Genomic DNA, 15568 nt, shown 5'->3' on the forward strand with positions numbered 1-15568 from the left:
ATTAGACTGCTAAAATGTTCTGAACTGCCATGTATACATAGCTTAAGTCTGTAAACAACTTCTTCCTAGTCTTTGCTTGTTTTTCATATTGATTTTTAAGGGCTTTGTAATCAGTAAACTAGAATTTTGGATGGAAAGCATTTTTTTCCAGTTGTCATTTAAATTTTTTTTTCTTTGATTTTGCTGCAGTATAAAAAAGCAATAGTCTTTTTCTTGATAATTGTTTCTTTTTGACTTCTGCATAGCTATATTCAAGGCTCAAAGACTGCTTTGAATTTCAAGTATAATGTATGACAGATAATCAGCTTTCTCTATATAAGTAATTCATAGAACTGGCCTTATAAAATCAATCTTATAGGTCATCAAAAGTAACTTATAAACTGGCAAACTGTCATAAATCTTACTATGTTAACAGGTAAGAATAAGTGTTATCTCAAAGAGAAAAAAGCTTTATATCACATGAATACCATGAGAATAATACAAATTGATGGATTCATTTTAGCCCAGGCAGAATTATCCTAATGATTTCTATTCATTGAAACAATAAGCTTATATGATTGGTATTAAATGACTAGAAGATAAAAGGGTTTTATTTTCTTTGCTGATTTACCAGCAAGTTCCAACATAAATGTCTTTTATTTTTATTGTACTTAGGCTATAGTTTCTATTTAATATATCTTTTAAAGAAATTCTATATTTTAGAAACAGGATGTCTCTGACTTTCACATTAGCCCAAATAATCTTTACTAATTTATAATCACTCAGTCAATGATCTTATTGTATATCCCAGGCGCCAGGCACTGGTGGAAAAAGCAGTGGTCCCTCCTTTGAAGTTCTTAAGGACTACTGGAGAATCAAGCAAGCAAATCGTTAAACTATTCATGATGAGTGAAATAATAAAAACTGGTACAAGTACTCATGAGAAGAAGAGTACTTGGAAATAAGTAGAGGCCTTTAGACAGAAGCAAAAATATATCCAGATGAGACATAAATATGAGGCACAGGAAAAAGGCAAACCAGATGTGACAGCTAGACAGTGTGTTGGAGAAGAGGGAAAATTACTCTTTAACCTCAGAGAAGAACAATCTAAGTTTGTTTAAAGCTGATGGACAGGAGACTAGACAAGAAGTGTATGATATAGGAGAAAAGGGATAATCAGTGAAGTCTCTGAGGGTTTGAAATCTGTTACATAGTTTTAGGGATTAAATATCTTAAAAGTGGAGCAATTAATGAGGGCAGCATATTTTTCTTATGAAAACTGACAGCATAACTTAAAAAGATAACTAAGTTACAAAAAAATTAAATAGTCATTCAACTACTTATTTGTCTATCCTTCAAACTGTTCACCTGCAGATATTTTAAACTGGATTTACTCAGATCAATCTGGGGCTGCTCAAAAGACAAATGTTTTTAAAGGATCAGTCCACTTAGATAATATGCTGCCCAATGTTCACCATTAACTTACCTTAATGTCCCAGTTTACTACTTTGTTTCCTGTTAACCTTCCATGGAAACAATTAGTAGATAAATCAAGACAGATCGCATTTTTGCAGGCCTAAAAATAAAAGAAAAAGAATGGCAAACAGCTAAGCACAATTAAGACAAAACATAACTTTATATATGGAATATTTCATCATAATTTTAAAAGGTATATAGTATACTCAATGATAAGATGCCTACAATATTAAGTTTAGTGTTACTATTCTCTGTCTTTTAAAAGAATCAAGGACTAGATTCTAACACACTCACTCATAAAATGCAGGTCATTTCTGCTTGTCATCTGACAGATAAGTTTGAGCCAGAACTTATCATTCACTAATCATATAAGTTAAAATTCTTTCTATTCTAAACCAGTATGTGCAAAACAGATATTTTACTTTTTTTAAAAATTCAACATCTTAGTCCCATTAGTACAAAAAATTATAATGACAGGAAAGTTAAACCACTGACATAAGACACTATTTTCCCTTATATTACCAACAATTTTAGTTATATTCAAATTAGGTTTTTCTGCAACTTTCGAAACTGCTAAAGTTATCTGTTAATTTCCATTAAGGTTTATAAAGCAGGGAACTTCACATTTAAGTTGATTCATTAGTACAAATTCCCACTACAAGCATTCCCATTTATAATACTGGAATGACATAACATCTGAACCCTAGTTGAGAGCTGCAACATAATTTTTACTGCTCCCTATTTTCTTTTAAAAATTTATAATTTTTAATGATAATTCAAGCCCCTTCTTCTCAATTACCCATTGAAATGACAAAAGGAATAAAAATGGAATTTTAGTTCACAACATAGTTATAGCTACATGAACAGTCCACACATTTACTCTGACCTTTGCAGTGTAGTGAAGAAGGACGTTACCAGGCAGGTCAGCCATGTCAGACTCTTGAAATTTCCAAGGGCTTAAACAGTTTGGACCTAAAAATTATACACACACACAAACACACACGTATCATTGAATATATATGGCCTCCTCAGTTGTGTGTAATCAGAAAGAAATTTTTAATTAGCCGTTTCAAACTTCTTATATAATACAGTTAAAACACACTAGCCAAAATGTACTTTATTTTTATATCACCTCCAATTTATCCAATACAAGTAAAGTTGCAGGAAAGGGTTGATCAATGTCTACTACAGAAAAGAAATTTTATATAGCATCAAAAACTAATATAAAATATAACAAAGCTTATATATTTATTGAAAGTAAAACATTCAAAACTGTAAGATAAAATGGCAAAACAACCAATCAATAATGTGAATAGTTATTATAGAAATGGAATAACAAATGAGTGGAATAAGAATTACAAATAAAAAAAGATTATTGACTTTACTAACAAAATAAAAAAAAAAAGTTAAAACAAGGTTCCAAAACCAATACAACATTCTAAAGCAATTTTTCTCCAATTAAAAAATAAATTAAAAACAATAAGGTTACATTTTACACAAAAAATAGAGAAAACAATATTAATCATTCCATCTTAATGCAGCAGTGGTGAGTCTGGTAGATTTTGTTACTGGTAGACATTGTCAATTGGTATATTCCTTACGGAAACTGATTAGGTAAAATGGAATTAAGAGCCATAAAAATATTCACCCACTTTAAATATTTATCCTGGGAACTTATCATAAGCAAATCCACCAAAGCATGAAAAAAAATTGGTAAAACAGTTCATCATATTTAATATTTGATGCTTTTATCAATATGAAAATTATAAACAATCTAAATCATACATAGTGAATTCAGTGAAATATCATGTAGCCATTAAAAATACTCATTTTTAATGATTACTATAAAACATTACTATTTAATGAATACTATAAAACAATTATTATTCATAGGAATAAAATTTGATGTAAGAAAAACTAAGAGCAAAATCTAAGCTATACAGCTGTTAGGACTACACTAAATGATTTATTATTAACTTGGAATTTATTTAAATTAAAGATCAACTTCAAATGTTTTGATGAGTTTTAAAATAATGACAAGGTTCTAATACAAACTGTTAAAGTGTGGACAGAGACATTCATCTCAAAACCCCATGTAATCTAAAAAGATATTTTGACAAATACTAAGCTAATTTGTTGATTTAATACACATAACTAGTTGTAGGCTTAACTCCTAAACATTCTACTAAAATACAGACATAATTTTGAAAACAGTTATGATCCAATAACAACCAGCACTTATCTTTAAAATCAGAGCCAAAAGAAAAAAATGGCCAAAACGAAAACAGCTTGTAATTTTATCAAAGGACTCCTTATTCTAATGCCTTCATGAATTCTTCAGATTATTATGATATAAATTATAAAAAATGACAAGTCTTGAATAAGACTCATGATTTTAGAATCAATTACGTGATTTCTTATACAGACAGACTTATATTTTGTTTCATCAATGTACTAAAATCTGTCAAAAGTACTGGCAGTACCATAGATTGTATTATGCGCCTCCTGCCCAAAATTTCACAATGTGACCGCATTTGAAGATAGGGACTTTAAGGCGTAACTAAGGCCAAATGACGCCCTAAGAGTCAGACCCTAATTTAATAGAGCCCGTTATAAAAAGAGGAAATACTCCCTGTGAGGATACAGCAAGAAGGCAGACACCTACAAGCCAGGAATAGAGGCTTCTCAGGAAACCAAGCCAGACGAAACCTGATCTTAGAATTCTAGCTTCTAGAAATGTGAGAAAACAGTGTTTAAACATCCAGTCTGTGGTATTTTGTTATGGCAGACCTAACAGAATAATACAAACAGTATTACTGATGATCTCTGAAATATTTCCCAATGTCTGCTTTATTTATGCCTACCAAAAAAGGTACGTGCATGCTAAGTCGCTTCAGTCATGTCCTACTCTTTGCGACTCTATGGACTGCAGACTGCCAGACTCCTCTGTCCATGGGATTTTCAAGGCAAGAATAGTTGAGTGGGTTGCCATGTCCTCCTCCAAGAAGGGATCTTCCCGACCCAGGTATAAAACCTGCATATCTTAAGTCTCCTGCATTGGCAGGCGGTTCTTTACCACTGCTGCTGCTGCTGCTAATAAGTGCACTGTAATTAATTATGATGTACAATATACTTGAAAGTTGTTAAGAGAGTAAATCTTAAATGTTATTAACACACTTAAAAAATGGTAATTATGGAAGGAGATGAAGATGTTAACTAACTTTATTATGGTAATCATTTTGCAATGTATGTGTATCAAATCAGCACATTGCATACCTTAACATTACGTTATATTGTCAAAATCACAATAAAGCCAAAGGGAATGAATGTATGGTGTGCGATAGGCTTCTCTTTCCCTTTCAGCTTTAATCAAAACAAGGACAATTGACCCTTAAATAATATGGGTTTGAACGCGATTGTTTTCAGTAGTAAATACTACAGTACTACAATTCTGTATCTACAATACAAAACCACACACACAAAGGAACCACATATACAGAGGATCAATTCTAAGTTATAGCTGGATTTCTAACTGCATGAAAGGTCGGCACCCCTAATCCTAGAGTTGTTCAAGGGCCAACTGTACACTCTTCAGATCAAATATATTCTCCAGAATAAATATAGGCAATAGAAAAAAACTATTTCAATTTAATTAGGCAGTATGATGGCACATGCTCACCTGCTAAATATAATGCCTTCACCTGAGGAGGCTGCAGTGCTTCATAGAAGATGATAACAGACCCCAGCTGACCCTCCAGAGATGTGGGGCATCCCCATTCACTGTCTTGGGTTCCAGCCGATATCAATTTGGTAATCAATTTTGATTTTTCAGTTGTCCCTCCCCAGGAGGCTGAAGACAAAATTCCACCAAATGATGTCCGATGAGGAGTAATAGGAGAAGAAAAAGGTGGATCTGGGATTTGGGATGGTGGAGGAGTGGTGGTTCTTTGCCCAGCCGAACCAATGCAGCAAGAAATAAAAGGCTAAAATATTAAGAAGCAAACAAACTTAATAAATTACACATTTTAAGTAAAACTTCATCCTCATATTTAAAATGAAACTACATAAAATTTAGCACCACACTAAAAAACAAAGGTTTATTTTTACTGGATCATGATGTGTGTGCGTGTGTATACATAAGACAACATTACAGATGTTACATTTGGCCTGTGGAATTTGGATGCATTACTTTTAAAACTCACTTTACATCCTTTTGTAAATTTTGAATGTTAATGAATGTATTTTTAAAATATTTTTTTGCTGTATTCTAAAATAGAGAAAACCACCTTTCTCCCTTAAAATTTATAAACAAAGAATTACACATCAGTTTAATACTGCTAATTACAGGTTATCCTGAAGTGATCACTGACATAAACAACAACAAGAAATTACTGGAATCCTAGAAGGACTTGGAAATAACCTAATCCATTCCACTATCTTCAGAAAAGGCCCTTTCAAAAATATCCAAAAATTCTCAAAGAACTTTTATAATGTTCTATAAGAATCTTCTCAGTAAATAAATTCTACCTAACTACAATATAAAAATCTAAAGTTTCTTCACTGTTTTAAATTCATTGATGGCAAAGAGTCCATCATAACCATCTAATTATTTCATATACTTGGAGAGCTTTATTAAACAATCCTTCAGCCTGGTCTAGTCAATTTCTTTGGTTATCCTGTCATGAGCCTTTTTTTCTTCTAAGCATTAATTACATGTGTTTCGTCCTTGTTTTTCTTTATTATACATTAGTCTGACTTCATCTACTGATGACAGGCAAATAGAATTATTACTTATTGTATCTTAGTATATAGAAAATACAAAAACTTAGAGGCACATATTTAGAATAAATAGAACCTTACATATTAAGTTGGAAAAATGTTCAAGAGTTCACAATCAACTGGTTGCATAAAGAGTAGGTTAGATGTGCTTACTTCATTCATGGCAGGAAATCTCAGCGGGGCAGAGACCTTCTGCTGTCCATTGTCATAGATATACACAAGGCTCTGACCAAAGGGCCTTTTTCCAGGCATGTGAACAATGGTTATGTTGTGCTGGTAAAGTAAAACATATACTTAAAAAGTAAAAATTGCATTAAGTCCTTGGGATGACAAATGTTTTCAGAGTATTACTACATAACTAGTTTGTGTGAACAGTAGAAGAGTAAGTTTAAGCATAACTAAATTTTGATTAAAATGATGTTGTTACAGTAAATAACAATTTTGCTTGAAGTACTATAAAAGCACTTCTCAATATTCTAAAAAATCTATACACAACTATAACATAGTACCTTTTCTGCATTTTCCAAGTCTGTGTGTATTCTTTAGAATAATTTTTTCTAATGAGAAGCCTTTTATTTTTTAAGAAAAGCAATGGAAATGCATTATTTTTAACAACCTCTGTTCTCATTTAAAATTGAAATTCAAAATCAAATTTGATTATAGAAAACTTGAAAGAAATTGTAACATTTCAATGTAATTTTTTAGCAGAAAAATTATTACTGCTGAAATTATAATTATTATAAAAAATGGTATTAACTCCTGTATAAGTAAAATTTAAGATGAACTCTCAAAAACTAGATGACAACACCTGATGTACATGCATAAAATGTGTTTTTTAAAGGAAAGAACCAAGAAGTTAAATGTGATGCCCTAAAGTCTTACCCAGAGGGAATCACAGAAACTGTGGTCAGGAAGCATAACTGTCGCATATTCTCTTTTCGTGCACACTGCCACAACCAACATACCTGAATGGGTAATAAAAGCTTCAAAACCCATACCACTTCCTGTAAAAAAGCTAACAAAAATACGTATTATCAGAACTTTTGAAATCAGCTGTCCAGTTTTATCATCACTGGGGTACACACCATAACTTCCTCATGAATACCTTTATCAAAACACTGTAGCTGACATTCTATTGTCGTACCTCATCAATTCCACCTTGCCTCAGAGATGATTTTTAAATCTTTCTTAGGCACAGGTTTAGTTAATTATAAAAAGTAGCCTTAGACACAGAATGCCATTAGCAATTGCTAACAAAACTATAAATTTTAAAATCTTCAAAATTCTTCCAAATAAGATTCAGAAAGCATGAATAAAGGTCTTTAAAAAATCACAAGGGAAGGGAGAAGAATCAAATCAATAAAATTAGAAATGAAAATGGAGATATTACAACAGACAACACAGAAATACAAAAGATTGTAAGAAACTCCTATGAGCAATTACATGTCAATAAAATGGACAACTTGGAAGAAATGGACAAATTCTTAGAAAAGTATAACTTTCCAAAAAAAAATCACAAGGCATAGTAAAAATTATTAGTTACTGAAATAACAAGTTTGAAAGCACATAGTTTTTCAGGTCCTTCATATAAAGGTATAGTAGCATCCTCAATTGAACAGAGAAATCACCAATCACTTTCAAGTTTACTATTACTTTTTCCTCCACTTTTACAATAATTTTAAGAAGGAACTTTGTGTCCAAATTAGCTTCAGAACTAGCAAAATGTTTGAATGTACAATTATTACTATGAAATAAGCTTAAAATTAAACTGTGTACATCCTAAGGAGAGGCTTCAGATAAATTGTTGTACATATAAAAAGTAGAAGCTTTGAAAAGCATTTTCCTATTGAAGAATCACAGCAGATATTGTTAGGACAGGATCCATTTATATTCCATAACTTTTACCAGTACCTGTATAATTGTTTTCTTTTTCCTCCTTTGTTAGCGTTGCCAAGAGTCAACTGATCCTGATCTAAGCAAAACCAAGCATTGAAAGAAAAGGCAGACCCTGGCCATTTCTGTATGGAAGGCACAGAAATTCCTGCCATACTATGTGACAAATTAAAATACTGAAGAGCACTCTCTAGACTTTGTTTTCGGGCCATTGTCAGGATTGCTCGAGTTACAGGAGTGGTATAGGGGTGAACAGATTCAGATTCATCCACTCTTAGCAATCTTAGTAGTTGGCGGATTTCTTCTGAGCTCACTGACTGACTCCCCAAGGAACCATGGAGAGCGATCAAGTTCTCAGCACAAGTTCGATGGAGGCAAGAATGGGAATTAAGGGCTTCGATGATTCTAATTCCCATGTTTGCGTTGACACAAGTAGTTCGACTCTGCCTGTTAATACAACAAATTTTTTTCAGCCAATCTGAGATGAAGATTTGCAGGTCATGGGATTCTAGCTCTGGAAGCCACTGGATAAGAAGCAAGAGAGGCTGGACATTACTAATGCCCAAAATACCCACTGAAGTGTGGTCACCCTCTACAGCCTGTAAAGCAACATAAGAAACAAAAAATTAGACACCATCTTTGATACAAAGAAAATGGAACTTCTTTTAATAAAGCTAAAAAAAATCTCACCATATTCATAAGTTCTTTAAGTAGCTCCAGTGGTGGCTGACCCAGTGATTTTAATACTTCAAACATATGTGTATAACCAATTCGTTCTTTAAATACTTCCTAAGGGAGAAGAAATTAATACATCAAAGCAGATTTTCTAAGAATGAATTTGTTAAAATATTAAAGATGTTGAATAATATTCATTTAAGTTAATAATATTAAAAAGATCATGAGTTCAGTATTTCTGTTTTCTTAAGTCAGATGTCTTCATCTTAAATATCAAGATTCCATATGCCTTCTGGAATACAATGTTATAAAATATGTAAAACAATTGGAATTGAAAAAATTGTTATAAAACTGTTCTATTACTTGCAGATCCCTTTATTTTCCTCACGTGCTTTGTTATTAGTACAGTACTACTTGAAGTCAAAATAAAAATGGAGAAAAAAATGAGGAGATTTTAGGGATAACAGGAGTCAGCAGCCTCAAAGAACTATTTTAAAGATTCCTGGCAATTTTGAGTAGTGGCCAGAAAAACACTGGGTATGGTTTTCTCTCTGTTCTTTGTATCTAAATGGTCTGAAATATCTGGAGCACGAAGTTCAATTTAATAAGCTCTAAATCACATGCATTTTTGAATTAGTGGGCACCCAAAGTCATAAAGTAAAATGTAAAGACAACCAAAAAACCTATCAATAATAAATTGGTTCAGTAAGTTAGGCAAAAATATATACACTTTTCATAAAATCAAAAGATTTCAACAAAACAAGCATGACTGGTTAGTAGTCTCTAGAAAGGAGAATTCATTGACTGTGGGCCAAAGACAGGAGGAAAATCTCTTTGCCAAAGGCATTTTAAAAAATAATCTTTCAATTTTAAACCATGAAATGCATAACATAGTTTTAAAAATTATATTTAAAAAAGACTTTGACATCATTTCAGATTTAAATTTTATAATACAGTATAGGCAATCCATTATACTCATAAACCAATTACTTAGAACTTAAAAATAATTCTTCCCTTAAGTAACTATTATAAATGGAGATTAGATTCCCATGCCAGCCTTAATAGTTGCCAAAACCTATTCAGTAGTAATTTAACCATGAGTTATTTATAGTAACACTTACAGGACAAAGTTAGTCTTCAAACAAAAACCAATGGAATGTAAGAAATATGACTCAAAGCATGGCTTAGGGAACAAGGGATCATTCATTTCTGATTCTAAGAAGAATGAAATATATAAGAGGTGGCAGAAAAGAAAGTAAAATGGTGAAAATAAAAACAGACATTTATACTTATTAAGCACTTACCATGTGCCTGGCACTCTGCTTACCATTTTACATAGAAGATGCCACTAATCCTTAAAAGTACTCAGTGGGAAAACTACTAGCACAAAATCAGTGTAAGTGGGCTGCAGGGCAGAGTCAGTGGTAGTGAATGAAAAAGGAAAGAAAATTCTGAGGATCAGTGACTACAAACAAAGAAGCAGAATTTCCAAGGCCATCTGGAAAATCAAGTCCCAAATTGATAGGTCTATTCACATATGAAAAGTGTTCAAACTGTAGGCAGTCATAAACTGACCAAATAGTCAAAGGGTGATTACTTTATTAATAAACAAAAATTAGAATATAAATTTTAAGTCTGTAAAGGCATTAATCAAATAATCAATTAAAATTATGCTTTCAACATTTTAACCCCACTGCTCTCTTCCCAATCACTGACTGATGCTGTAAAGCTCCAGAGCTTGCAGTCAGTCCTCAGTGAATAAAAGCACTGCCCATAGGTATCTGCCTTTTAAATTATCAGCAAAGTGATTCTTATGCAAAAATGAGATATTGTGTGAACTATTTCATTTTATATGTGAAAATATATGTATTATATACTTCATATATTACTTTGGGAATTACATAGTGAAAACTGGTATATCTAAGACAACCTTTTAGAGCTTGAGGACTTATGTTTTACCTTAGCAGCTGGAGATTTGTTCATTACTGCTGTCAAAGCCTGAATAGCTGATACAGCCAAACAGTCCAACTGTCCCTGAAACACCTACCAGAAAAGGAAAAAAAGAAAGAAATTAACAAATGTATTCAAGATTTATATTGTTAGGAAACCTTTTCTCTGAAAACCTGAAAAAAAATAATTATTTAACATGCAATACATTCCTCTTCCAATGAAATGGATTTCTGAAACAGCAAAACCTGTAAGACGAGTTACATACTTGACAGAAAATAAGCCATGTGTCAAAGAGAATAAGGCTACATTCACTCATTACATTAAAATGCTTTGGGAAGGGAAAAAAAACACCAAGCTTCATACATGCTGTTTAAAAGTAATGGACAATCTCAAAAGGAAGGGAGGGAAGGCTATCATGATATGTCTTAATTTTCCTTGAAACTTCCTAGGTTAAAATTTCATTAGCATATATAATAAGGTGTATAAAACAGTCTTATAAATGAATTGGTATACGCCTATACCAATCTATCAATCACATTTGCAAACAACAATGTACATCTATTTGTACATAAAAAACAGAATTTGAGGCAGAACAGAAAATGAAGTGTGTGTCTATAAGCACTGTCATGTTTTTAGATGGCAATCTTTAATGCCAAAAGCTGTAAGGAAAAATAAATAAATACCATCTCCATTTTGTCTGTTTAAGCTTCATCAAAAAGAAGAAAGTGAAAGTCACTCAATCACATCTGACTCTTTGCAACCCCATGGACTATGCAGTCCATGGAATTCTCCAGGCCAGAATACTGGAGTGGATAGCCTTTCCCTTCTCCAGGGGATGTTCCCAACCCAGGGATCGAATCCAGGCCTCCAGCACTGCAGGCGGATTCTTTACAAGCTGAGCCACAAGGGAAGCCCAAGAATACTGGAGTGGGTAGACTATCCTTTCTCCAGGGGATCTTCCCGACCCAGTAATCGAACCATGGTCTCCTGCATTGCAGATGGATTCTTTACCAACTAAGCTATCAGGGAAGCCTCTATAAGAAGAGATGTATTAAATTTCAGGGTAGTGCATTCAGAGCAAAATGAAAACAAAACCAAAATAGAATATCAATGATATAAAAAAAAACTGAATATGAATGTTAATCATTGGACTTAGTTGACCACCAAAGCATAGTTTGAGGACTGCTGCTGCTGCTGCTAAGTCACTTCAGTCGTGTCCAACTCTGTGCGATCCCCATAGATGGCAGCCTACCAGGCTCCCCCGTTCCTGGGATTCTCCAGGCAAGAACACTGGAGTAGGTTGCCATTTCCTTCTCCAATGCATGAAAGTGAAAAGTGAAAGTGAAGTCGCTCAGTCGTGTCCGACTCTTAGCGACCCCATGGACTGCAGCCTACCAGGCTCCTCCGCCCATGGGATTTTCCAGGCAAGAGTACTGGAGTGGGGTGCCATTGCCTTCTCCAAGTTTGAGGACTAGAAAGTTGTAAAAATTACCAGTCCACAAAATCTACTTTTGGGTAACATATTACTATGACTGGAAACTCATTATCCCACAAATAGAATTCCCCTCTTTTCCTCCCACTAAAAATGATGTGAATAAAAGGGCAAGGATTAGATCTTTGTCACTGTAAGCTAACCTCTAGCACTTTCAGGCAAGCTATTTAAAGCTGGTATTTTGACTTTTGTGGATGTTGTTTGTTTATTAAACACTATTATACAAAAAAAACATGTAACAGGTATAATAAATATCATAGTCATTAAACATTCTGCATACAACTAAGTGTGAAAACTACTAGCACAAAGAATTTCATACAACTAAGATTTTTTCTAGACTCTATAGAAGAGAACTAGGCACACAGTGCCTTAATCAGGAATACTAATTGTAAACCTCTAAAAAAGATAACTATAACTGTTAGAGAAATACAGAAGAGCAGATTGTAATTGATATTTCACATCCAGAAGAAAAAATAATAGATTATCATGGCTCTTTTTATACCGTAGATCTGTGTATACATCTGGTCATTAAGATAATGTTAATAAAAGACATCGGGTATGTAAGCTCTCTCAGACATTCTAGGAAAGACAAGAAAGCAATTTTTATAGGTAGATTTTTCCAAACTACATTACATAATGCATAATTAAAACCGAGATGAATTTTATATTTCTGTCTGATACCTACATAGAGCTGAATTTTTAGAAAAGAAAAATATGCTAAATTATGACTCAAAGAGTTGGGCATCTTCTTCCCTTCCTCCAAGATTTGGGTTGTCCATTGAATTATAATCATTATTTATCAACAAGAGGCAAAGAATCAAGATATTAAAATTGATCAAACATATTCACGAACAAAGCCCTAGATCCCAATACACCACAATGCTTAGAAAATGAAGCCCCCAAAATACGGAGTCATCACCAGGTGGACAGCATTGAAACTGGGATCCCATTCCTGTACTTTATGTCTCAAAATGAAAAGAAAATACACATACATGCATGGGATACTGTTGACTGTTCATATCCCTCAGCAAGATCTCAATATATTTATCTTTTAGATAGAAGCAATTTTTAATTTCTAAAATAATTTTCAAAAATAATTACTCAAGATTAGAAATAGATAAGGTTTGTGTACTTTAAAACATAAGAAGAAAAGTACAGGAACAGGTGCTCCCATTGACTGATTTTGGTCTTCAGCTGATACAAGATGCAGGCTTTGTAGATACCTGGTCCTCATTCATTTCTGTCAGTAATTTGTTGGCAAGGTCTTTCTCGTTCTTGTCTGCCACCTTACTGTTAGCATTTAAAAATAGCTGTTAAAAACAGAGATAAGAATAATGGAGAAAGAAAATTAAATTGTTACCTATAAGTAGAAGCGAAGCTTAAATGGATTGCCATGTCTCTTGAAAATAAATCCAGGAAGCCACTCATGAAGTATACCACTTTAAAATGACAATCAACTATCCATTTTTTCAATGACCAACTAACATATGCTACATAATTAATTATTATTGATTCCTCTCTGAAACTCAAAGTTACTAAAATAAGAAACAACAGCAATAATTAAATAATTATTAGGAATACTTAGTTAATGTTCTTGAATTCTTCGAGAATCAGCAGAGAATGACTCAGAAAAGAAGGAAACTGCTACTGAGACAGACTAAAGATACTGTAGTAAATAATGTGTAGTAATGGTTCTGTAGCCATGCATGCTTGTGAATTACTATTTAACTTTAAAAAAGGGGTCTTCCTAGCAATACTTCTTAGAGTCTCAAATATGCTAATATGTACTTTGACAAGGGAGGTCAGTGTGTAGCATTTCCCAAATTTATATGACCACATATTTTTGTTTAAAATTTTATAGCAATATTCTCAAAACTCAGGGTTGATTCATGTTGATGTATGGCAGAAACCAACACAACACTGTAAAAGCAATTATCTTCCAATTAAAAATAAATTTTTAAAAATTTACAGCAGTACTCTCCCAAATTATCAAGAGTTGAGCATAATTTATACTATCTTGTATACTAGAAACAGGGATTAGGAGTATCTATAAATTACATATTTATGAAAAATAACTGTTTTCCAAAATATGCTTTGATAAGGATGGCACTGCTTTTACATTTTTTTGCACATTTTTTAAATGTCTGGCTTAAGAGAAAACAAATGAACTCTCCTATTTGCTTCTGCATTCAGACATTTATAATGTTGTTTTGGTTAAAGTTCAATAAGAAAATTAGCCTCAAAAAGAAACTTGGTTAAGATCAGACTTCGAAGACTCCCTAAAATGATCCTGGGGATCTCATGATTTGAGAACTGCTGGGTTGAAATATTTACAGTCATTAAAAGTAATCTTTCAAAAAATACATGATGGACTATGGAAAGACTCATGATATAAAATATTTAAAAGCAGAATAAAATAACACTCATAGTATTCCAATTTTGTAAAGGAAAATACATCTACATTAAAAATATACACATAAATATTGTTATTATATTTTGTAGTAATTTAAATATTATGCACATATATATGCATTGTAAAAAATATTTAAAATATATTTTTATATTTCTTTTTCCTCTGAAACCTCCACACTGTATTTTTCTACAAAGTAAATAAAAATCTATATTTTAAAAATAAAAAGAAACTTGTTCAATGTCAAAAGTCACTATGGCAATGTGTGTCCAGAGGTGTGCTTCCCAAAGTCAGGCTTTCAACTTTACCATTCTGTCTATTCATTCCTAACACTCTTTTCCATAAGGTATTCTTTTGTTGTTCCTCTCCTAAATTCTCATTTCTACTAAGACTGTCATGATGATGAATTTCTATGGTAGTTGATTTTAAAGAGTAGATATAAAGAAGAAAGAGAAAAAAGTAAAGAAAACAAATTAGATGAGCAAGGCCACAACATCAAAAGCTTTCCAGAATTTTAAGTCCTCAAATGAAACTTTATATACATATGTATATTTTAAAAAAATGATTTCAACTAGCAAAGTACTGATGGAGAAGGAAATGGCAACCCACTCCAGTGTTCTTGCCTGGAGAATCCCAGGGACGGGGAGCCTGGTGGGCTGCTGTCTATGGGGTCACACAGAGTCGGACACAACTGAAGTGACTTAGCAGCAGCAGCAGCAAAGTACTGAAGTCAACATAATGGTTTTGAATCCTCTTTGCTGCTAAAAACTTGCCGTTATTTTCTTCACATTAATTTAAATATTTTTGGACAGCTTTAAAAAATTTTTCATTAACTCAAAGCATATCTCCCCTTTCAAAATTTAATATAGTAAAACAAAATAATGCTTAAATATTTAAAGTTCATCATGCTGCTG

General features: G+C 32.7%; 1 protein-coding gene across 12 annotated transcripts in view; it reads right to left on the reverse strand.

Annotated features, from left to right (window-relative positions):
• Nucleotides 1-15568, reverse strand: part of NBEAL1 (neurobeachin like 1) — a 164493-nt gene that overhangs the window by 90600 nt on the left and 58325 nt on the right. For 8 of the 12 annotated variants that reach the window (XR_015143586.1, XM_086345186.1, XM_086345178.1 and 5 more), the window contains 9 exons: nucleotides 13468-13554; nucleotides 10762-10845; nucleotides 8818-8916; nucleotides 8146-8726; nucleotides 7117-7249; nucleotides 6388-6507; nucleotides 5135-5438; nucleotides 2342-2427; nucleotides 1466-1555 (listed from right to left, as the gene is read on the reverse strand). Coding sequence is in view for 11 of the 12 variants with exons in the window: in XM_086345186.1 (XP_086201312.1) it covers nucleotides 1466-1555; nucleotides 2342-2427; nucleotides 5135-5438; nucleotides 6388-6507; nucleotides 7117-7249; nucleotides 8146-8726; nucleotides 8818-8916; nucleotides 10762-10845; nucleotides 13468-13554 (1584 nt within the window). In the remaining variant the exon portion in view is untranslated. The remainder of the gene's footprint in view (nucleotides 1-1465; nucleotides 1556-2341; nucleotides 2428-5134; nucleotides 5439-6387; nucleotides 6508-7116; nucleotides 7250-8145; nucleotides 8727-8817; nucleotides 8917-10761; nucleotides 10846-13467; nucleotides 13555-15568) is intronic. The other 4 variants (XM_086345219.1, XM_086345194.1, XM_086345209.1 and 1 more) reach the window with 1 other exon arrangement.

The sequence above is a fragment of the Bos grunniens genome, chromosome 2 (genome assembly GCF_055505025.1).
Source record: "Bos grunniens cultivar Pamir isolate PY7600 chromosome 2, Bosgru_T2T1.0, whole genome shotgun sequence".
NCBI lineage: Eukaryota > Metazoa > Chordata > Mammalia > Artiodactyla > Bovidae > Bos > Bos grunniens.